We start from the raw sequence: 22994 nt of genomic DNA, 5'->3' as shown, positions 1-22994 counted from the left end.
CAGACTTACAGGGCCATCAGGTTGGCAGCCCCTTGGGTACTTTGCAGCCAGGCAGACTGCATCCAGCCTCTGGAATAAGTGGATGTGGGTTTTTCATTTATCTACGGGAAAAAATCCAAATGCACGTTGTGGAGTGGCTGCTGGAGACAGAGTTGGATGTTCCTGTGGGTACTGAGTATCATCAGGGCTTGTGGAAAATAGAAACCTTGTTCCCGACAGTAGTTAGAGGTACTGGAGATGCCAATTGTTACAGTAATTGTGGGGAGCAAGTCATGCTGTCAGCATCAGGAGGGACAGACCACAGGCGTTCCCAGGGGGCCAGAGCAGGAGGAGTTGAGGTGTTGGTCAGTTGAAGAAACTTCCCTGATGTGTCTGAGAGGTTCTTTTGTATGCCTGTGCATAGGGGAGGTGGTGGAGGATGCCTCCTTCCAAGGTATCCAGAGGGTTTCTTTGGGAAAAGAGCTGGGACCCTTTCCTTACTCCAGAGATGGAGCAGGGGAAGGGAACTGCTCTGCCCAAGAAAAACTTGCTGCTATTGAATTGCTTTTTCCCATCCCCATCAGCCGTTTGAAGGGAGTTTTGAGGCAAAATGGGTCAATCACTAAGCATTGTGTCTCCGGCTGAGGAGTCTGGGGGCAGCAACAGCAGCAGGTCCAAACACCAACAGTCCAAAACTGTGTCTCATTCCTCACTTCATGCTCATGTCGTGCCACCAGACCCAAACCTCTTCCCTCCACCCCAGCTGCCACATGCCCAGGTGGCTGCCGGAGCAGCCCGCTCATGGTGGTGGGTGATGTGGCCATTTTTAGGGGGGAAATAATAATATTTAGGCTACAGCCCTTGGACTCTGCAAGGCAACGCAGTCAGAGGTCTTTTCACGACTGTGACCAGAACTGGATATGAATTGTAGCTTAAAAAAATAGGAATTTGGTAAACTTGAAATCTCTCGGTTTTACCCTGTTCTCCTTTTGCTGGAAAGCCACACGATGAATGTATATGCTTTATCTTTCTATCCAACATAACTGAAAATCAGACTGCCAACTCCTTGTTTTGTATTAGCCTTTTTTTTTCTTTAAAAAAAAAAAGTTTGTGAGCAATATATGTAGCATGCTGTGAACGTCTGTTTTGATCTTTATAGTTACTCTTTAATCCATCAGTATTAACACCAGTTCTTTTTTGTGTTCCCCTTGGTACTTTGTATGCAGTGTAAGCAGAAGCTGTGATCGGCTTTGCAGTCCTGTGCCATGTTACTGTAACTCCTTGATTTTTTAGGAAGCACCTGACTGTGGGCCACCCTGGGGCAGGTAGCGTGCTCGTACACGACTGCCACTTTTCGGTCTCTTGTACTATGTATAGTTCTAAGTAGAATAAGCTTTTTAACAGAATATTGATGCAGTTTATGAGTCACACAGGCTGCAAGTGTCTGGTGTGTGAGAGTCTTTGTATTTATAGTTGTTGGGGTTTGGTTTTTTGTTTTGTTGTTTTGTTTTGTTTTTTTAATTCATAAAGTAGCAAACTTGATAAACATAGCCACTTTAAACTGCTCTTGCTAAACAGACCCTGCTGTAGATAAAATACCACTGTAGATACAGGGAGAAGCACCAGCTGACCTCTCTCGACTGTGGGTGAGCTGAGCCCCTCTCTGCAAAAGGCACGGCCCGAGCCACACGGCCACCCTGCGTTTGACCACACATGGACCCAAATGTGGCAAAGGCTGGGGCCTGGCATCTATTTCAGCCCCCTGTGCCCGTAAGCCTGCCACTGGCTGCCTCCCACACTCTGCTCACCAATGCACGGGGCAGGCGTGAGCCTTGCTGGCATGAGAGGGATGGACAGACCAGCTGCTGGACCACAAACATGGTCACGGCACTTCTGCAGCCAAAAAGCTTCCAAGCCTCTCTCAAGTGCAAAAGTTAGCCCTTGATTTGCTGACTGGAGAGCCTGGCACACTGGGGTAAGAAGCAGCATTGGCTCCCCGTTGGCAGCCATGGGGCTGAGCCCCCTTGGCTGGGGCAGCGCTGTGCCCAGGGAGGGGCATTTCATTGCATCTCCCACCTCTGACCCTCTGGACAGGGGGTGAGTTGTACCCAGCCCAGCCCAGCAGCTGTCAGCTTCTTGCCTCCTGCCACGGCCATGCAGGTGTTTTGGGATGGAGGGTTAAGGACAAAGCTCTGATCCTGCAGCTCCCTCCCACCACCAGGAAGTGGGGAAGTGTGGTAGCTCTATGGGTCCCACAGTCCCTACAGCATCCTGTGGGCAGGTGCCCATCTCCTGTCCTGCCTCCCAGGTCACCACCTGCCCTGAGCTCAGGAGATAGGCCATGGGCTCCATGCTTTCACTGGAGGTTTGCCTGCAAGGTGAGGCAGCTGCTAGGAGCTCACTGTGGGTTCCCACAGCAGCTTTTATAATTTCTTTCTTATTGTTGCTGGTTGGGTTTGTTGTTTTGTTGTTTTGTTGGTTTTTTTTTTTTTTGCAAAGGACAGACTGACCTAGTGGGATGGATTTTTTTGTGTGTGACTTCTGTTAGTTTTTAAGTTACCCGACTTGAATTTATCTGAACAGATGCAGAAGGAACTTTCTTTTTTTGTGAGTTAAGAGACAAAAACGCATTTTTAAACAAAGGAATCATGTATTAACATTTTAACAGCAATTCATAAATCTGCACTTTTTATGAGGTTTTGAAAAATCTATTTATAGGTACGGAACAATGGGGTTTGTTTAAAACTGTATCGCATTTATACTTGCTGAAATTACTTTCATTGTTATCAGTAGGAATTTCATTGGTTAAATAAAATGCATAAAACCTGCCTCCTGTTTGAGTCATCATTTGCCCCATGCTGGGGAACACATCTCTGGAGCAGAACATCCTGTGTTTTGGGACAAAATCCAGTCCTCAAAGTGTCTTTCCTCTCCGTGCCTTTGTAGTGGGTTTTACGCTATGTATTATTTAACACAGAGATTATTTAATCCCTCTTCCAGGGAGACCTGGGCAAACCCCAGAGCAGAAGCTGGTGAGAGCCATAAAAACAGGAAGGGCCTGTGAAGCAGTGAGAGGAAATGTGTGCTGAGGGTGCTCAGGGCAGTGCCAAGCTTATCTAGCAGTCAAATTGCCCCCCAAGTCCCCCAGTCCTGTGCTCTGCCCCATCCAGCCCCAGAGAAGGGTGACTTAGTGCTGAGGGATCACCAGGGAAGTTTGTCCTGGGTAAGATGATCATTTCCCCTCAGAAAGATAAAACTAGTTAACACAAGCTGCAGACCTTTCAGGTGTAACTTTACCTCCAGCTGCAGGATGCAGTGATCACAATAAAATAAATACATGTACATATATAAATATCTGTACATATATAAAGTGCTTCTTTATTTGCTTTCAGTGGGAGTTCCAAAACACTGAAAGTATTTGTCATCTTAGGTCCAGGCAGAACTTCCTGCCGCCTCACCAGTCGTGTGGGTGTCACCCCCAGGTGCCAGAGCAACTCAGGACTGGGAGGGTGACCATGTCTCCAGCAACATCATGAAAAAGAAAAAAATCTTGCACTGTTCCTCAAAGCCAAGGGCTGCTGTGGAATTCCTGATTTAGTTCCTAGAAGTCCCAGAGCATGGGTGAGCAGCAGGGCAGGACAGTGCCCTCAAGTGAGCCCTGCCCTGATCTTGGTCCCTGCTCCTTCACCCAGCATGTGGTGTGAGTGCTCAGATGGGGGTACCCAGCACAGGCAGAGAACAGCCCTGCTCCCCCACACCGCATCCTCACCTCTCCAGCTGGTTTCCCCCAGGAAACCCAAAGCCAAAAACATCTGTGTGTTGGTGATTCCCCAAGACATTTTTGACCATCCTCCTGGGCCACCACTCTGCTGCCATCTACCTCCTGCCTCCTGCTCTCACACCAGAGACCAAAGGGCGGGGGCAGACCAGGGACCATGTCACAGGGATGCTCATTTGCCCACACCAAGTGCCTGCGGGACAAACTTCCCTGCAGCCCATAGGTGACCACTGTGAGATGCCCCTGGGACCTGGGAAAGGGCCATGGCTGGGATAAGGGTAGGCAGCCCTGCATGGGCAGCACATCCGTGGAGAGATACCTGGATGGGCTAAGCCCAAGCCTCCCCAGGTTCCTCCCCTCCTCATGGAGCACAGGGAGACACCCTGGTGTGCCCCATGACCATCAGCTGGGAGCGTGGGCACTCCCAGCCTCCTGGTTGGAGCCAAGAAGCCATGAGCAGGGCAGGGTGGCCAGCAGAGTGGTGTGCCACTGCCAGCAGAGACTGGCTGCCCACTCATGGCCCGAGCAAGCCCACAGCTGTAGGGTTGGATTTCCGCTTGTGCTGGGGTCTCCTTTGCTTCTTCCCAGCATCACCTCAGGCTCCTCGTGCCATAGCATGGGAAGAAATGGTGACCAGCCCTGGACCCCTGTGCAGAGCCATCAGTGGATCCACTCTACCAAGTGTACATTAACTGAAGTGCACCCACCTGCACGACTTCATTTCAGCACTATGCACTAGATTAGACCAAATTATAGGCAATGTGGGAGCATGGAAACTCCCCAAAAAACTTTTAATTGGATCATGATTGGAGTTATCTGGCAAGGCACCTGGGAAGAGGAGCAGAGGCTCTGCAAGCCCAGGCTAGAATTACGTAAGTTTTAAATAACACCATTCATAATGCTACTGAGCTCGTGTAAATATCATTGATTTTTTGTTAGCTTTTCAATATATACAGGAAGATGATCACTGCATTTGTATTTCCTGCTAAATTAAAACCCTCCACATCTTCCATATGTGTTTTTTTTCCCCAGGCTTTTTTCAGGCCCTTGCAGAAAAACTGGAAGGTTTCTGACCTGCAGGAAAGTGCCATCTTTCTCCTCCTTCTCCTCCTGCCTGGGGCTGGTCTTCAGAGTATCAGTATATCCAGGCAATAAAACGTTGCCAAAAACTAGATATAACAAATGCAACAAAACGTGATTTCAGTCAAAATGGAAGTGTCTTAGGAGCGATGACCTCCAACATTCAGCGTTGACTTGCCCAGGAAGGAGATTCCCAGCAGTTTGCTGCCACAGTGTGCCGACCCATGGAGGAGGGCTTAGCTTCAGCCCAGACCTCCTCTCCCATGCCGATATGTCCCAGCATCTCTGAAAGCACCAGAAGGGCTGGGCTGGGGAGATGATGCTGCCTGAATACAGGCATTAAATTTGCCTTGCAAAATGACCTAGCTAATCTCTCCTGGCTTCCTCTGCAACCCGTGGAGAGAGGCAGAGACTCCACCAGAGGGTGACATCTGCCCTGAATCATCTCCTGAGGGACTCAGATCCGCCTCCATCCTCCACATCAGGGGAATCACAGTTGGGATGCAGCGTTTAGCTCGCAGAAGATGAAACTGCCCTCACATCTGCAATACAGCACAGTGATGCTGAAAAGATTGGCTGAAAACACGGTATTAGATTTAAGTTAACCCCTAGGCATTTTTTTCTTTTTTTTTTCCTGATGAAAAAACAAAACAACAAAAATACATTTTTTGTGAAAAACAGGAACAGGAGCAGTTCAGTTGGAAGCATCATTACCAGCTCTGGTTAGTAGACCTGAGTGCAAATCCCCACAGCCACAGAGGTCCAAAGCCCCCGGTGCTGTGTGCACAGGAGTCACAGCAGTGCCAGCAGAATGTGTTGAGGGAATGTGCTCAGTGTTGAACAGCTGCATCTGTTCACAGCTGGAAATGGGGTCTGGGGGAAGAGTGAGATTTTGAATAAGCTCCTGAGAGAAATAAAGAACAGGTACCAGGTTCCCAGATAGATCCTACACCACCAAACCTCCGTTGGACTGGGAATGGGGGCATGATCTGAAGCATTACAGGATCTGGGGATGGACAAAATTACCTTTCATCACTGGAGTCTGAGAGCCTGTTTGTGGATACAAAAATGCTGCTAGCAAGGATTTTCTTGCTATTTTCTAAGTCTGTGGAGACTTTTCTCTCTCACAGAAGAGGCAGCAGAGTTCTGTAAACAATGAAACACCTGCAACCTTGAAAAGTATTGTTTATAGTACAGTAGAAAAATATTTTGACAATGGATGTTTTAGGATTTTAGCCAATCACCCCCAAGGGGTGCTGATCCTTTGTCCAATTAAACTATGAAGAAAAAAGTCTATAAAAGAGTTTGTAAAGTAATTAAATAAATCAATCTTGCTGCACAATTCCTGCCTGCTGGATCTTCTCTCCTCCTCCCTACGGCTGCAGGACACAGTGATATACCCTAGGGCATTTTTTTAATACCTGTTCACTTGTCCTTGATCCCATATGAAAGCTGATTGCAGCCAGGTGCGGTTCAGTCTCTTCTCCCAGGCAGCAAGTGACAGGACAAGAGGAAATGGCCCCAAATTGCACCAGGGGAGGTTTACACTTGAGATTAAGAAAAATTCGTTTACTGAAAGGATGGTCAGGCATTGGAGCAGACTGCTCAGGATCACCATCCTTGGAAGAGTTCAAGGAACATACGGATGTGGCACTTGGGGACATGGTTCAGTGGTGCATTTGATAGTGCTGTGTCAATGGTTGGACTCAATGATCTTAGAGGTCTCTTCCAACTCAGATTCTATCTGAGTAGTCATCCTCAACTGCTGTGATGATGAGCCTCAGATTTGCCCCCCTCTAACACCAGGACAGCCACTTTTACCATTCAAGCCTCTTCTGCAGCCACGGGTTCTGTGCCCTCACAGATCCTTGAGAAGGCAGCCCCTTGCCCCACATCAGACACTCACCTCATTTTTGCAGAATGCAGTGGTGTTTTCAAGTGCAGGCTGTCATCTCCAGAGCAAAGGTGTACAGTTAACTCCTCCAGGTGCCTGAGGGTGAGGAGAGAACTCATCCACCCCACAAATACGCATGTTTTCCGTGAACTCAAAAAACTGTGGGCGAAGTTCTTTGGGGGCTGGATTCATTCCACACAGGTCAGGCCAAGCCATGTGGCTGAGGTGCACAAAGTGGTTAATCCCTTCTTTTTCAGTACGGCCACACACAACCCCCACCACCACCCAAATGTGGCTGTGTGCACTGTGGGTCATTTCCAGCGGCACTCAGGAGGCATCAGACCCTGATATTAGTCCTACCTGCATAGAAGGATTTAGTGACCCAAGGGCCTTCCAAGGGGCTGTGGGAAAGAGCATCCCACCTGTACCATCATCTGGGTGAACCATGTCAGTGGACCCCTCAAGGGTCTTCAAGGGTGGGACAAGCCCCATCAGCCACCAACCCGAGCTAAGCTTTATTGGTCCCAGCTTTAGGCACCCAGCTGAGGTGCCCAGCTGAAAGCCAGGTGAGGCATTTGTACTGAACAAAGGGACTCCTGTGCCTGCAGAGAAGAAATTTTAAATGCCTACATTTAGATAGCATAAATCCAGAAAGTGATGTCTCCATGAGTCTATTGTATCATCCCTCTGGAGCTGCTTCAGGCATCTCAGCAGATGGTTGGTGTCAGAATCAAGCAGAGACCATTTCTCAGCCCTTACTGTCCACTGTTTAGCTGGTGGTCACTTGGTTTCACAGAATTGTAGAATGTTTGGGTTGCAAGGGACCTTTAAAGGCTACATAGTTCAACCTGGGACGTCTTCAACCAGATCAGGTCACTCAGAGTCCCATCCAGCCTAACCTTGAATGTTTCCAGGGCTGGAACACCTACTACCTCTCTAGACAACCTGTACCAGGGTTTTACTCGTTGTGATTTACCCTCATTTTAAAAGAAATTTCTTCCTTTTATCTGGTCTGATGTTCTTCTTCCACATTTCCTCCCCTGCCCAACAGCACAGTCCTGCCCACCTGCTGCAGCTCCTGGCATTGGTCCATAACCACCTTTTACCAGCAGGTACTGGGGATTTGGAAAAGTCACACAATGCCATCTGCTGCAGAAGTCCATTCTTCACCATGTTAAATTAGCTTAAAACATCAACTTATTCATAAAGGTGATACTGCAGAAGAACTTGATGCCTCTGCTTCAGTTTTGCATGCAACTGTGCTGCTGGCTCAGTAGAAAATGGCTTCTACCTCTCAGGAATATTGTCACAATTTCAGCATTTTTGGAAAGGAGACAGGGTTTTTTTACCCTGGAAGAAAATGACACATATGCTAAGACGGGCCATGGCTGAAGGATATGCTTCTGAAATGGAGAGAGCCACATTCACATGCCAAACCTGCTGTAAGGCAGGAGTGGGTGCTGAATGTCCACATCCAAACCACTAATCCAGATCCTGGGCTGCTCTTGGATGTGTCCTGTCCTTGTTCCAACCTGGACCTGAGAAACATTTTCCACTGAAAATGGTAAATTGCTGTGAAAAGAGCCCTGTATGATAAATCACCCTGTTCTGACAGAATATAATTCCTTGGAGATTTTCCAACCAGCTGTAGCACTAACACCACTGGAAAGTCTTTAGGCGTTTCTGCTTGGCTGGAAACACCAGTTCTGTGGAAATCAATAGCAGATGTTACCCAGTGTGAGATCCACCAAAGTCCAACAGCCCAGAAGTCTGTGCAGCAGAGAGAAGTCATCCCATGCCAAACCCACAGTATTGCAACCTCACTAATACACACACACCCCAGACACACCTCACACTCCTTGCTCCCAGACAATCCCTCCTGGCCAAACGAGTTGCACTGGTATTTATTTTCCAGTACCTTTTCCATTTTCTGGCACTGACTATGCTGGAGAGATAACCTTTGAGCAAGTACAGCTCGATTCCCTGCTGAGCAGGAGCAGCTCCCTGACAAGAGGGAGGGACAGAGCTGCTGATGGAGTTCCACACAAGGTAAGTAGCTCCAAAACGTGCAATGGCAGCAGAGGTGTGACCCAGAGGGCCTGAGACTGAGGGGCTGTCCTGCCAGGGTTACTGAGTTCCTCTGCCATTATGGATGCCCAGCCCCAGGGTGGATGGAGCAGAGACAAGGGTCACCTCGAGCTGCAGATACCCCTCTGTCAAACCTCTGGGTGATCTGGTTAAGGCGGGGACATCTTCCACTAGACCACGTTGATCAAAGCCCCAGCCAACCTGCCAACTTGACCTTGACCATTTCCAGTGATGGGGCATCCACAGCTTCTCCAGGCAACACATACCAGTGCCTCACCAGCTCCTGCAGACTTGAGACAGATGCAGATTCAGCTGCAGGGATTCATCTGCCCAAAGAGAGGTACCTGCAAAACATAGGTACCTGCAAAACCAACATCTGGTTTACTCATCACAGGATCTCTATACTTTCAGTGGAGTATAATTAGCCCTTTCAGGAAAGGTAAGGAAGTTGTGATGAAGCCAGGCCAGGGACTGGCCCTGCACAAGAGGGAGTTTCTCCCTGTGAGCTGTGAAGAACTGTGCTGCTGCACTGTGATTTCTGTATAAAAACTGGCTATCATGCTGCACTCCCATGCATCTCACTGGAATAAAACAATCCCCTCTCCTGGCACACACAGTCATATTCACTGCCTGCCACATCTCAGCTTTTACCTACTTATTCTGCAGCTTAATTAATTGAGTCTTACAGTGCTTTGAGAGAGGAAAGGTGTATAAAAAGCACAAAAGAGCCATTAATATCAGATGTCAAGCTGTTACAAGGAACAACTGTGCTGCTGGTGTTTTCTTGATTAGTCAGGGCACCCTAGGTTGTATTATCTCATTTGCAACTGTGACAGAAAGTGGTACCAGCCTCTCTTTGGAAAAGTAATTTTATTTTGTTGAAGCCATATGTTTCCAAGGATAGAGTAAAGCTCAGGAGCCATAAATCATGCCTAGATAAGAAGAATCTTAAACAGTGGTTTTTTGCAGGATGTTGCTTGTTCTGTGATAATTGCTCAATATTCAAGGCAGATTTCCCTCTGCCTACTCAGACACGCAGCACAGAAGAGAAATGCCCCATGTCAGTTACTGTACTTAGCATTTGACATCTGAGCATGTTAAGACAATTTTAATAATACTGTTGCACATCTGCCCAAATCCAATAGAGCTGCAGTGCCTTAAATTTCAAGGACTGTCCCCTTGCTGTCAGAAGTCATGGCTGCAGCAGAGACGTGCTGGCCTGAGCCAGGTGGGGTAGTGACAGTGGTAGCAATTTGACAATGCAGACCTCGTGAGGTGCCTCAGCTTTGCTGCTTATCAGCACATGAGCTCCCATGTCACTGCGACTGCAGAGCTGCACTGGAGATCCTGGTGGACCTGGGATGCAGGGGCTGCTGGGTTCAGGTGTAGGGAAGCTGCTCTGGATACAGAGACCCCAGGAAGGGCATGGCTGGCTGCTGTGCAGTGCCACACAGCTGAGATGGGTCAGACATAAGGCCACACACAAGGTGCAAGACAGCTGTGGGGGGCAGCTACCCCTTCTCCCCAGTGGTTGGGCTGCACTTGAGAGCTGCTGCTGCCACACATGCCTTCAGAGGCTGCTGGGAATCCTGGGGACCCCGGGCTGGGGCCCCTGTCACCCCATCCTGGCATCCCCTGGGACTTGAGCTGGCTGCTTTCCTGCCTTGAGAGCTGCCATGTAGCCCTAGAGGAGTACCGGGATTGAGACAGGGTCTCATGAAGGAGTGGGAAATCAGCTCCACATCTGTCTTGATAGCAGACCAGGCGTGTTTGAGTGGGCAGAAATGCAAAGTTCATTTTGGAGAGCATCCGCTGGCTGCTCTCTGCCTGTTAGGAGCAGTGACCTTGCCCCTTGCACCCAACATTCCTATAGTAGAACACCACTGACTTTACCCAGCTATACCTCTACTGGCACACAAAAGCTGCCTTTCCTTTTGAAAAAAGCCAGTGCTGCTTGCAGTCAGCCTCTCTTCCTCCATAAACCAGCTGTGCCCATGAAGGGAGAGACAAAGAGTCATCCTCTCTTCCCACTCATGCCACTGCTTCCCCACTTCACCATTGTTGGCATCCCCAACTTTGCCATTTGCATCACTGCTGAACAAGGTGCCACCTGGCCAGGGTGTGCTGGTCTGGGATGTGCACACACACATTTGGTTGCGTTGAGCACAGCCCCTGAGCTGAAGAAACTACTCTGTCCCATCATGAACCAGCCATATCTCCTTTTCCCTCTGAATCCATCCACGCCAGCTCAGCCTTGCTGCAAGCTACATGCAGAGAGGCAAAGCTGCCATGTTAGTAACTGAGTTTTCTTCAGCCCAGGACAGGCCACCACCAACACAGCACCACTGAGATGGCAGCACCATCACTCCTGGGACTCATCATGGGATGCCATGGCAGATCAGGGGTCCACACCAAGCTGGTGCTGGAGGGAGAGACACAGATGGGTGTGAAAGGAAGGAACCATGTAGGTAGGACTCCCAAATGCCTCTTGGAGTCCAGTCAAAGTAAATGCTGCTGAGACAAGAAGCCTCCCTCCTGTAGGCAACTGCACCAAGAGATCCAAAGCCCCTTGCTGAGCAAAGCCCCAGGGAAGGGCAGCACTCCTGTGCCTTTCTCCAGCAGCCGCAGGTGTCTCTGTGCCCCTCATCTGGCTACTAACACTTGATGGTCCCCTGCAAAGCCTGATGTGTGCCCCAGCTCCAGTGGTGCTGATGCTGGGGGACATGGCTCATGCTGGCAGAGGGAAGATGGTGTGAAGAGTGAGCAGAGAGGATGAGCAGTGCAGAAGAGGGGTTGGTTTCACCTCTGGCATTAAAGTGAGTGTTTGTGCATGGGTTCACCAGGTGGGTTTTCACAAAGCAAAACAAGAGCTGCAGCCAGGGATCCCTCCTGCCTCTCCTCCCCCTTGACAGTCCACAGTCCCCTGAGTGCTTCAGGAGCAGTCAGCTCTCAAGGGAGGCAAGGCAGGTGGCAACAGAAGCCAAAAGTATGACTCGCAGATCTGCTGGGCTTTGGAGCAGACACGAGGGCTTCAGAGCTAACACATTCATGGGCTTAGACCTTCAGAGAACACCACATCTTGAATTTTCAGGGCTTAGACCTTCAGTGGTCACCAGACAGCAAGGAAGGGTTGGGGGAAGATGACCTTGATATGGCTAAGGAAAAATGCTTTCCCATCATGCAAAAAAAATGGGCATTGGGTCTTTCCTGCTGCATGCAGTTTCAGACGTCTGGAAAGGCCTGAGGACTATGAGATATACCCAGTTGCAACCCCTCTACCAGTGGGACACCAGAAAAACGAGCAATGCAGCCAACAGCAGGACCTTGCCCCCATTCCACCCCGCTCCCTGCTGTTTCCCAGCCCCAAGGCATTGCCTCCTTCTCCATTCATCAAGTCCCAGTAACCCTCTGTAACCAAAGTCCTCCCCTGACCACCACCACCTGCTCCTTGGAAGGGATGGGCTTCTGCAGAGCTCACTGACACTTCATAAGTCTCAGTGTCACCACAGCCAAAAAGAAATTACCTCGTACCACATTTAGTGTGCATTTCCCAGAGGAAGCATCTTGACACCTGCAAATCACAGAAACTTTGTGGCCCGCACCGATAAAACCCGAACATTTTACAACAGACAGAACTTGAGTTACAGTGGTGGCGGCCCCAAGCAACATTGCCTTGGCCCTCCTTGTTATTCCCCAGTCAGTTCATTATTATTAATGTCACTACAATAAATACCAGAATGAAATTGACAGCATTTGGCCACGTATCTTAAAGCATTGCCCCACTCCTCCTTCATTCCATGTATTTGCAGCCTTGGTTTCCGTCCCTATCAGTCATCAGAGGAGCCTTTAGGGACAAACCGTTTGACGATGTGACCAGCTAGGTAATAAAAACCATGCAGAACTGCAGCTGTGGCATCGATGACCAGCGAAAAGGTGCCCCCGATCCCAGTGGCCATGTCTTTAAGGACAGAGGGAATGGCACAGATGGAGTGGTAAGGAAAAGCAGCAAGGTGAAGGACGAACCCCACGGGGATGCTCAGGATCCTGTAGGTGAGGGACATCACATCTTGAACAATTTGCAGGAAGCCCAGGAAGATATTGATGATGACCCTCCCAGCATCATAGGGGATGCTGATGAGCACCATGCTGACAGCTTTAAGGTAGGACACCATCCCATTCCACAGGCTGTACACTCCATCCAGAACTGTACCAACAACTCGCTTTACAACAAGCCACAGAAAATAAAACACAAATTTCACCAGCTCCACAAAGATGTAGATGAGGAGTTCCAGGAGTTTGATGAAAGGGGTAGCAATGATGCCAGCCACTCTTCTCACCCAGCCGCTGTCCTTGGTCTCCTGGTTGTCACTTGTTTCTACTTGCTCTCCAGAGCGGATCTGACTGACAGCTTGCAATACCAGTTCTCTTTTCTCCTGGCTTTGTTTGTCCTCCCCACAGTTGCCCTTGAACAAGTGAACTCCTGGTAGAAGCTGCTTCTCCAGCTCTCTTACAGTGAGGTCTGCCAAGCTGTTTTCATCATTGATTTTTTTCACTAGTCCCAGGGACCATCCCTCTGGAGCATCACAGCAGGCTGCCAGCCAGAGGCTCTCTGGCACTGACACCTTGCCTTTAACTCGGACACTGGAAGGAATTGCACCTGCAAGGAGATATAGATGATCCATCTTGGAGCAGTGAGGGATCAGAGCTTGTTCCACTACCTTCCCAATGTCTCTGTGCCAGCTTTTGCTCAGAGCTGGGCTCAGAGGGACAGCGTTCGTGAGTGTGTAAGTGGCCACCTGGAAATCCTCCTCATTAAGCACACTGGGATTGAGAAGGCCTCTCTCATAGCCAGAGCCCACGTAGTCTGAGGTCAGGGCTTGATTTGCACCAAGGTTGGCCACAGTGCCACCAATATTGGCTTCATGCACCATTTCGTGCAAGTCATTTTCTGGATCATCTATCTGAAAGAGTAGAGAGAAGCGTTACTGCATGCAATTCACCTTCCTAGAAAGCAATGTGTAAAATGGGCCTCGACATTTACTCTTCGTTAGCACTACTAGTAGATGCCATGCCTTGGATTATATCCTGCACCCTCTCCTTACTTTCCTTGAAGTGCTTCAGAGGAGTGTATTCTCTACTTAGCTGCTCTGCCAAACACATTGGTTTAGGCTCCAAAGGATATTCGCAGCTCTCGAGTCTCGTACACCGCACAGCACATCCTTCAAAATCTCACCAGGCACCCTATACGAAGCCTCTAACTTGTGCTTTGTCCTAGAAGAGGTTTTTGAGACCAATAGATGGCTTGATTTAGGGTCATGTTTTCACTTCCTACTGTGGTGGTACCTGCAGTTCATTTAAGAACTTAACCATGGCAGCTTAAGTCCCTCTGAACTATAAAATCCAAGCCAAGGGGAAAGAAAAAACCAAACAAGCCATGGTGTATAAGGTGTCTAGAGAAGGCATTTACCACTTATTGTGTAAGAAGCAAGCATGAAGCCATACATCATGTCAGGTCACCTGAACTTCCCTGCCTTGAACAGGAGACACAGCAGTGAGCTCCTAGGGCTGTTGCAGGGCTGGTCATCAGTAGTCTAATCCTCACGTCATTAATAGTCTGAACCTCACCCTTAATGACCACACAGCCATCACCAAAGGTCCTCGATGGAATCTGTGCTACTTGCTTGTCTTTGGTTCCCATGCTGTAGAGCCAGAGGTAGCAATTACTGCAGCAAAATTTGTCCTGGAGCCATGCACGGGGCGGGGGAAGGGGGCAGGTGGAGGCGGTAAAGAGCAGTGGGAGGAGAAGCACTAAATGTCAGGGTGTGTTCAGGTCTTTCTCAGGCGGCCACAGCTCTGTCTAATCCATAGTCATTCCTATTGACACTGCCTGCAGCCGCTCCAGAGGGCTGCACCAAATTGTCATTTTGTTCCTCAGATTAGAGGGTGAACATGTTGGTAGAAGCTCGGGGGTGGCAGACAATCTCTGGTAGTCACTGCCTTCTGTATTCTCTGTTTCAGAGGCTGTGGCCCTCAGGTCCCAGCACTGTGCTGGCCCAATTAAACCTTCTGCCTTTGCCCCGGCCTATAAATTGTTTACTGCACTGTCTAATATGCACTTTGGAGACATCTATAGCAGACAGTTCATAGACTACCTTGAATCACTGCCATCATCAAGGTCATCCATCCTTGTCTCTTGACCACCCTGCAGTGCACATGGACAGACACACAACTATGTCCTTGCAATCTTACACAGAGTTTGCATCCTCTTAGTGCCACATCACCTCCTCACAGTTCTGCACCAGCCTGTGCTGAGAATCAGGATGAAAAGGCCAGTGCTGGCCAGTGCCAGCAACTGTCCATTGCCTTCAGCCGGGAGCTGAGCTCTGGCTGGCATCCTGCATCAGCCAACCCCCAGCAGTCAAGGCGCAGGGCTCCCTCTGCACCAAGCTTGGTCACAGTGCCAAGCTCGGCCATTGCAGAGGGCTGCATTACCCCACCTCCTGCTAAGGAGGTTTCTTGCTCTTTTTTTGAAGCATCTAATGCTTATTGCTTCAGGACTGGGAGGACCATTGTGAGTCCCATGTGCTGATGCCCAAATCACAGCTTTTTCCAAATGCACTGTTTAAAAAAGAGCTAATTGTGCACTTTTACTGCCTTATTCTGCCCCTCTTGCTTAGTCACCCCAAACAACAGGCTGCACCTGGCTGATGAGGCCAGACATTCTGCATTCTACAAAATCACTGTCTCTTCCTGGCCCCGCTCCCCTTGCCATTCTCCCCTTCTGATGAGATGATGGTGTGCCATGGGACAAGGGATGCACCCAGTGTGTTTAATCGCACAGAAGAGGTGAGGGGGATTGGGCACAGATGTGAGGCTGTGCCCAGGAACTCTCCTCAGTGCTATGACCCTTTGGAGTTTTAAACCCTCCCAGAGATACTCATCCCATCTCACTCCCATAGTGAGCGCTGCCATGCTACAAGGACACATAGACCTAAGATGGATCAGCTCTGCCTCCTGGCAGATATCCCCAACCTACATGAAGAAGAATAATTTTAATTTCTCTCTCCTTATGAGCTGCTGCATGCAAACCTTGAGGAGCCTATCAAGAAAATATGTCCCTGGTTACCTGTCCAGTTGCAGGCCTTTGCACATACCATCGGGATTGTTTGGCTGCAGTTAAAGAAGAGTATGATAAAAATGCAGCTGTGTGCTGTTCATGTGTCAGGCTCTGACATCACCTAATTATGATTATAATAACTCCTATTATGGTTTGTAATAACTAATGCATACTTGAGGTTTTCATGCCTTCTCCAGCTCAGTCCCAAAGGCAGGCTGTCTCAGCACTGCATCTAATCTGCATTGCAAGATACATTTCTTCCCTGCTTCAAAAAGCTTCTGGCTTGTGTCACCCCAAAGCATATCGGCATTCATGGAGTCAGCCATGAAGCCACCTGTCCAAACAACCTGGAACTGCTCAGGGTAAAATGCAAGACAGGTAAACTCCTTATCATAAGATAGAGATTTAAAAATAACTTATGTGCCTGAAGCCTGTGTGGATGTTAGCACATAACAACATTGATGTGTGTCATTAAGTGGAGGGTGCAGTTTCACAGATGGGACAGAGGCAGAGGGGATTAAAAGCATGGCAACACACAGTTATTAGGGCAGGCAGCTTCCTTTGAGTTTGGTCATTTAATAAGGCAGGACCTCCCACCTTGCCCACCCTGGTATTCAGGATCCCTGGTGAAGTTCAGCACCCCTCTCCCACCACTGCTTCCTCAGGCACCCTTACACCTTTGATTGAAGTGGAAATGTTTGATCCAACCTTAGTGTGGGACTCATATGTCAGGGAAGAGGCACACTGCAGCCTACACTGAGGTTTCTGTAGTAGGACGTTCACATGAGTGGCTCTAGAAGTGCCTGTTTCTTGACTCTCTGCCAAGAGAGATTGCAAGAGCAGCTCAGAGGTAGCTGCACTGTAGCTGGGTAAGAATCCCAGCTTGGTCATCTGCCTGGTGGTAGCCATCAACCAAATGAAAACACGAGGCAATTCATCCAGCCCCTCATACATTAGGATGGAAAAAGCAACTCCAGAGTTTTCCATCTCTGTCTAAGCTACAGAAAGAATCAAACACAGAGATTTTCAGACAACCAAAATGAACGAGGTGAAAGACACCTAAGTGACTTGCTCTCAGCCCCTAGGAAATCTGTGGCAGAGCAGGTTTTCAGACCTGCGCCTGGGGGAGTCCGATCAGTACCCTGCTCATCAGCCTACCCTTCCTGCTCCCTACTTTTTCACTAATTGCCAAATTAATTCATTGTTTCCAGCTGCCAATCCGCAGTGGGTGGCACTGACATACCTCACACTTGTCACCCAATTACTGCTGCTGTGCTACATTTGGCATTTCTCAGGCAGACATTCCTGAGGAGGGAGTGAGACGGTGCCCTCACCACTTACATCATAATCCCCCCAAAAAGCATATGACAAACTTGAGGCCCTCACTGGAGTGCTGAGAATGTTTTTACAGTGATTTCTTTCCATTTGCTGTGTGTCTGCATCTCCATGTGCATGCCCATGCCACTGTGCAGCTCAGCCAGCTCGTACCCAGCTACCCCTGTCTCAGCAAGGAAATTACCCAGAAAATTGGTGATATGAGCTCCCTGGGCTATGCTATAGAGCACGTGTAGCTAAGAGTTCCCTTCAGCAGCCATCTGACCTAGCCTTGATAGAACATACATGATGGGTGTGAAAGCTCTTCCTCACTCTCTCTCCTCCAAGTGGCAGTGTCTGAGAGGGCTGTATGTACTTATTTCTTGAGTTACAGGAATTTTTCATATTCTTGATTTCTTCCCCTTATATATCCTTCTGCAGATTTTTTTTTTTTTTTGTCTTAGTACTTTTCTAAGTCAGAGGTTCCTCCAGGGAACTGCAGAGTTGCTACCTCCTGCCTCTGAGACATGTGCATTTCAGCAATGGATGAAGGGGACCCATTAGTGAGTCTAAGAACTACTGTCAACCTGTGAGGCTGCTCTGAAGAAGCTAGAGCAACTAAAGTTAGCACCTGCCCTATTATTTCTGAGGCTGCAGAAGGTTTTGGTGGCAGGACACACAAGATTTGGGACTCTGGAGTGCTGGCAAGAACAAAGACAAGATGAGGGGTGAAAAGGAATGGAGCAGGAAGGGCAGAGAAGCCAGCTAAAGGGAGGTTCAGGAAAACCGAAGTTACTGGTGGGGGGCTGCCCACTGCTCCATGGCAGGAACAGCTTCTGAGCCTACCAAGGTAGGTTGGGAGAGTTGGACCACAAGAAGCAGGAGGAGATATGGGGGCTAGAGGTGATGAAGCGTGTCACTGGCCAAGGCAAATGGGAAAGGACCTCATCTCTGCTGCTTTACCTTGCTGCCTCCATGGCACTGACCAAAGATTCTTGCCAGCCTAGGTTCCTTTACACTTTAAAAACTTACCACCCTTCCACAACTCGGTAATGACAGTCTGCAAAAAGCGTCCTCTGTTTTGAAAGGGCAAGCTCCCACAGCTTGCCTGTGAAGTGGAAGGAACTCAGATCAAAAGGCCCTTAGAAGAACTCCTACAACTCAAAACCCAGCCCAGAGAGCCAGGAGATAGTCCAGGGTGATAAGCACTTAGGATCTTCTCTCTTCACTGCCTGTGGCCTTGTGGCCTTAGTATCTCATCACCGCACATGAGAAAAATAAGCACAGCATTCTCCTGGCAGAGGGGTGAATTTGATTGTGGCAACATCCAGTAGCTGAGGGCCACACTCCCAACACACTGCTCTGACACTTCAGCCATTTCTGCCCTAACAAAGCACCCTTGCACACTGGCGATCTTTCCTGAGCTCAACAGATGGGGTAGCTTGATGTTGCTACAAAATTCCTCATTATCACTGCTGAAAAATCTAAAATTTGGGGGGGGGGGAGGGGGGAAGAAGAGCTAATGTTGTCTTAGGGCACCACCAATTTTTAAAGGATTTCCTTTAAATTGAACAGCCTGAAGGCCTTGCTTAAACATGCCAAGCGTCAGGGGAGACAAAAATTACTGAGGCTCTGGCAAAATTCATTTTATACTGCATACTTCTGACTTGACTGAAGCCTGCACGCCCCAGAACACAGCAACTCATTTCCCTACCTCAGTCTGTAACAGTGGGACACACTGAAAAGCTGCAGCATCAACTTGGTGAACCACAAATGGATGTTTTATCTCTGCTTAGTGAAGCTGAAGAACTCCTATCAACACTGTGATCACACTGGCAACAGAACAAACTTTGAACTTGACACTGCGATGTTTAACCCACCAGCAGCGCTCCCTGCCCACAAGAGCTGGCTGGGCAGGACAGACACATCACTGGTGTGGTCAGAGAGAGCTTTCCTCTCCCCTGGGACTGCACATTCATGCAACAGCCTCCCAGTTTTCATTATAAGCTCCCTGGGATAAGAAACTATTTGTTTGCTCAGTTCCAAGCACAAAAATAAGTTCTGCTCATGCTAAATTCATACCAACAGAAGTTCAACAAGCAGAGTTCCTGCCTCCTTTGCAAAATTCTAGCCCCAGCTTCACCCCAGAGGAAATGTTCTCCAGGAACAGTTGCTTTACAGCGAAAGAAAAGCTGCCTTACCTGTGGTTCAACCAGCCAGTTCTCCTCCTCACTTTGAGCTGGCTTTGTAAACTTAAAAGCTGAATAAAGAGGGATTTTGTCCTTAGTACTGTAGAGGGTTGCAAAGCGTGGCTCTTTGTTGTACTGCTGACAGATTTTCACATGGAACGGCTCCGTAAATCCTTCGGGGGGGACTTGTCCAGGGAAGAACACGTTACACTCGGCAAAACCAGTTTCATCCTCTCTAACAACTCTGCCCTGGGAAAAGCCTGGGAAAACTGAGATGCAAAGCAAGAATACAATTGACGTCTTCATGGTCCACTCCCTGGAGCTGAGGGAAGCCCGGTCTGCCTCCTCTGGGTACGGCAAAGGATCTACGGTCAGAGTCCATGCAGCAGCGAAGCCAGAAAGGGTCTGGAATTCGGGTGTAGCGTGCAAGGGAAATGAAATACGAAACCACAGCCGATCCCTTCGGGAAGCCAGCGCGTTCTGCAGGCAGCACCTTGTGAAACAGAACGTGTGCCAGGCTGCTCTGACACACGCTGCGGAAGCAACTGCCCTCAGGAGATGGTGCCAAGCAACCTGAAATCATCAGGGCTCGGTGGGAAGAGGAGGAGGGACGCCTATGGCAGCGGCAGGGCTGGAGCTGAGCAGCGCTGGCTGTCCAGGCTGGGGCTCAGCGCCGGCGGGGGTGTGGTGTGCTGCATTGCAGCAGTCCCCGGCAGGAATTTTGGCTGACACAGCCAGAAATGTTCCTGAGGCTGTCGGAGGGGATGCTGCAAAGTCAGACTCACCACCCCAAAGAAGGTATTAGCTGTCCTTTCCAGCTGTGAGCCTGGCCAAAGGAGAGGGAGAGGAAGAAGAGAGGTGGCAACACTGGAGATGCTGGGAGCCCCCTTTGTCCCTTTTTGGGGTGTCTGTCACCACTATTGCCAGCCACAAGCTGCTTAGATGCTTGGGAAAGGCATTCACCTCCTATCTCTCCTGATGCTGTATGGGGCATTCAAAACCCTTCAGTATCACCTCACCTTTGGAGACCCTCCCTCAGAAGATACTAACAACAGGGAGAAGGATGAAGACCCTCAGATCACATACCTCTAATCAGCATCCACCTCAGAACGTTTTGGCCAAACCTACTGAACTGGCAGAAAAAGGGAATGAAGCTGCTCCTCTATGTTCAGCAGAGTAACCATCCGCCCGATGAACAGCTTCCTGTGATAGCTTGGCGACTGCTGGGTAAAAGCAGTATTCCTTCAGTGACTGTTTTCAAAATAGTGGAGACGGAAAGGAGATTACAGAGCAGTACCTCGGAGTCAAGAAAAGGTAGCATTTTCCCACCCAAGAAGTGAGATGTGATCCTCTGTCCTGCCAACAACTTAAAAAATCCTGGATGCCAATAAGGCACAAGTCCCTTTTATAATACAATTTCCAAGCAAAAAAACCTCCCAAGTGCTACCATCCCACAAGTACTTTGCAGACAAGGTAGGATTAGTCCATACTGAAAATTATGAAGTGGTACAATGAGTGATTAAAGTGCCTGCCCAAGGTCAGAGAAGGAGTCTCTAAAAGGCTAAAAATAGACTGTACTGTATGGCTATCATTCCTCTACTCAGGGATGACTTCTGGAAGTATCAAGACAAGGAAATACGTCAACAGCTCTTGGTGTGGTGATATCAGCCAGGGGAGACAGAAGCAGGCTGGACAGGCTGGGGAACAACAGGAAATGTAGTAAGTGGGTTTGGGTTTAGTCCAGGCAGATGACTGGTCACCCAGCCCTAAAAGAAAGAGTTAGTCATGTTCAGGAAAGGTGATGGAAAGGAAAGCACAGACATAAAATTTCATTTTCCTGGATGTAAAAAGGCTCCTGGAAAATCAAGAACTGAAGCTGAACCTTAGCTGTTAGGTGCTTTTCTGATCTCAGACTTGCAATTACCTGGGCAGCAGAAGAAAATATTTTCACAAGCATGGTAAGCCCTGCTACTCAGGCAAACCTAGGCCAGACAATGACTTTAAACACCCCACTCCAAGGCTGACATGCATTACGCCAGTATGGGCATGGTCCCAGTCCAACAAAAAGGCAGCATGAGGTGTCTCTAGATGTGCATGACAGCGGCCACCAGCACGCTGAACAGATCAATGATTTCCACCTGGAAACATCCTGCCTCTGTCCTGGACCTGCAAATCAACCTCTTACCTCAAAGTGGCACCTCTGTCTCATCAGGTGTATAGCCCCAAGTTTTCTTCTGAGTCTCAAAGGCTTTTTATGGGCTTTTGGGAAACTCTGAGGAGTTCTTTCCTTTCAGGTGTGAGGCTGGGGTCTGTCTGCCAATTTAGCTCTGCATTTACCAGCAAACAGATAAACCTGACTCATCCTGAAGAGCAGGAGCTTCAGGTTGTCGCTTCCCATGAGGAACATCTGTTGAAAGCCAGCATGGAGTTCCACTCCTCTGCTCCCAGTTCTATTTTCTGTCCAAGCGAGGTGCCTTTCCCGTTTCTATCTAATTTAAGATAGCTGTTGTGACCCTTGAACACAGAGCTGCATATTTTTTTCTCTTGCTAACATCACTATTTCTAAAGAGACTAGTGCCATCATCATGCTGTGGCACTCACCATGCTGAAAAGATAAAGACAAAAGGACTGCTCTGCCCTGGGAAGATTACATTCCCAGCCAAGGCAGCAAGAAAGAGGACTCAAACACAGTGAGATGGAGTTGGCCAGGGGTTTTGATGACTCGGTGCTGCAGTAGCTTATCTGCTATTGTAGGCATCACAGGGAGTGATGCCTATAGGGACTGATGTCAAAAGGAGTATTAAGATCAGATCCCAAACAGCCCTAAGGTCATTGATGTGAGCAGAAGGGCTCTGGCAAAATACACGTTGAGTTGGCAATGGGCAGCATGAGCTGGTGGTGTCAGCATGAACTGTGGCAGCAGTGTGGCCTCGTGGGAGCTGGGGCTGCCTTTTCCAAACCCGTCAAGAGTGACAGTGCAATAAGCTGAGCAGCCCCAACAGTGCAGACAAGAACCTGATGTTTCATGTGATGGAGCAGAGGGAGCCCAGGGAGGATGCAGAGTGATGTGGCTAAAGGGACACATGAAAAAAGTGATCATAGAATCACCAAGTTAGAAGTGACACACAAGGATCATCAAGTCCAACTCCTGGGCCTGCAAAGGATGCTCCAAGAGTCACACCATGTGCCTGAGAGCATTTTCCAAACACTTCTTGAACTCTGTCAGGCTGGTGCTGTGACCACTTCCCTGGGGAGCCTGTTCCAGTGCCCAGCCACCCTCTGGATGAAGAGCCTTTTCCTGATATCCAACCTAAACCTCCCCTGACACAACTTTAGGCCATTCCCTTGGGTTCTGTCACTGGTCACCAGAGAAGAAATCAGTGGCTGCCTCTCCACTTCCCCTCATGAGGAAGCGGATCACTCAGTGGCAGGCAGAGGTGTGTGGGAGACAAGAAAGGCTGTAGACAACAAACTGTATAGACACAGGGTTTGCAAGGCATGACAGAGGTAAAGTGTGTTGGAGAAAATCAAGAGAGGTTGGAGACAAGGAAGGGC

The 22994-nt window shown here is 49.0% G+C and overlaps 1 protein-coding gene across 1 annotated transcript; it reads right to left on the bottom strand.

Moving 5' to 3' along the window:
• Window positions 1-12646: 12646 nt before the first annotated feature.
• Window positions 12647-19785, bottom strand: ENDOD1 (endonuclease domain containing 1; the record flags this gene model as incomplete). The annotated part of the gene is made up of 2 exons (XM_082279166.1): window positions 19452-19785; window positions 12647-13780 (listed from the first exon to the last, which is right to left on the bottom strand). The coding sequence occupies exons 1-2, from the start codon at window positions 19743-19745 to the stop codon at window positions 12647-12649; spliced, it is 1428 nt and encodes a 475-aa protein (XP_082135292.1). The 5' UTR covers window positions 19746-19785.
• Between the last annotated feature and the right edge of the window lie 3209 nt (window positions 19786-22994).

The sequence above is a fragment of the Coloeus monedula genome (assembly GCF_965178545.1).
Source record: "Coloeus monedula genome assembly, chromosome: 3".
Classification (NCBI taxonomy): Eukaryota; Metazoa; Chordata; class Aves; order Passeriformes; family Corvidae; genus Coloeus; species Coloeus monedula.
Note: the sequence above shows the minus strand (reverse complement) of the source record. Positions and strands in the feature narration are given on the sequence as shown.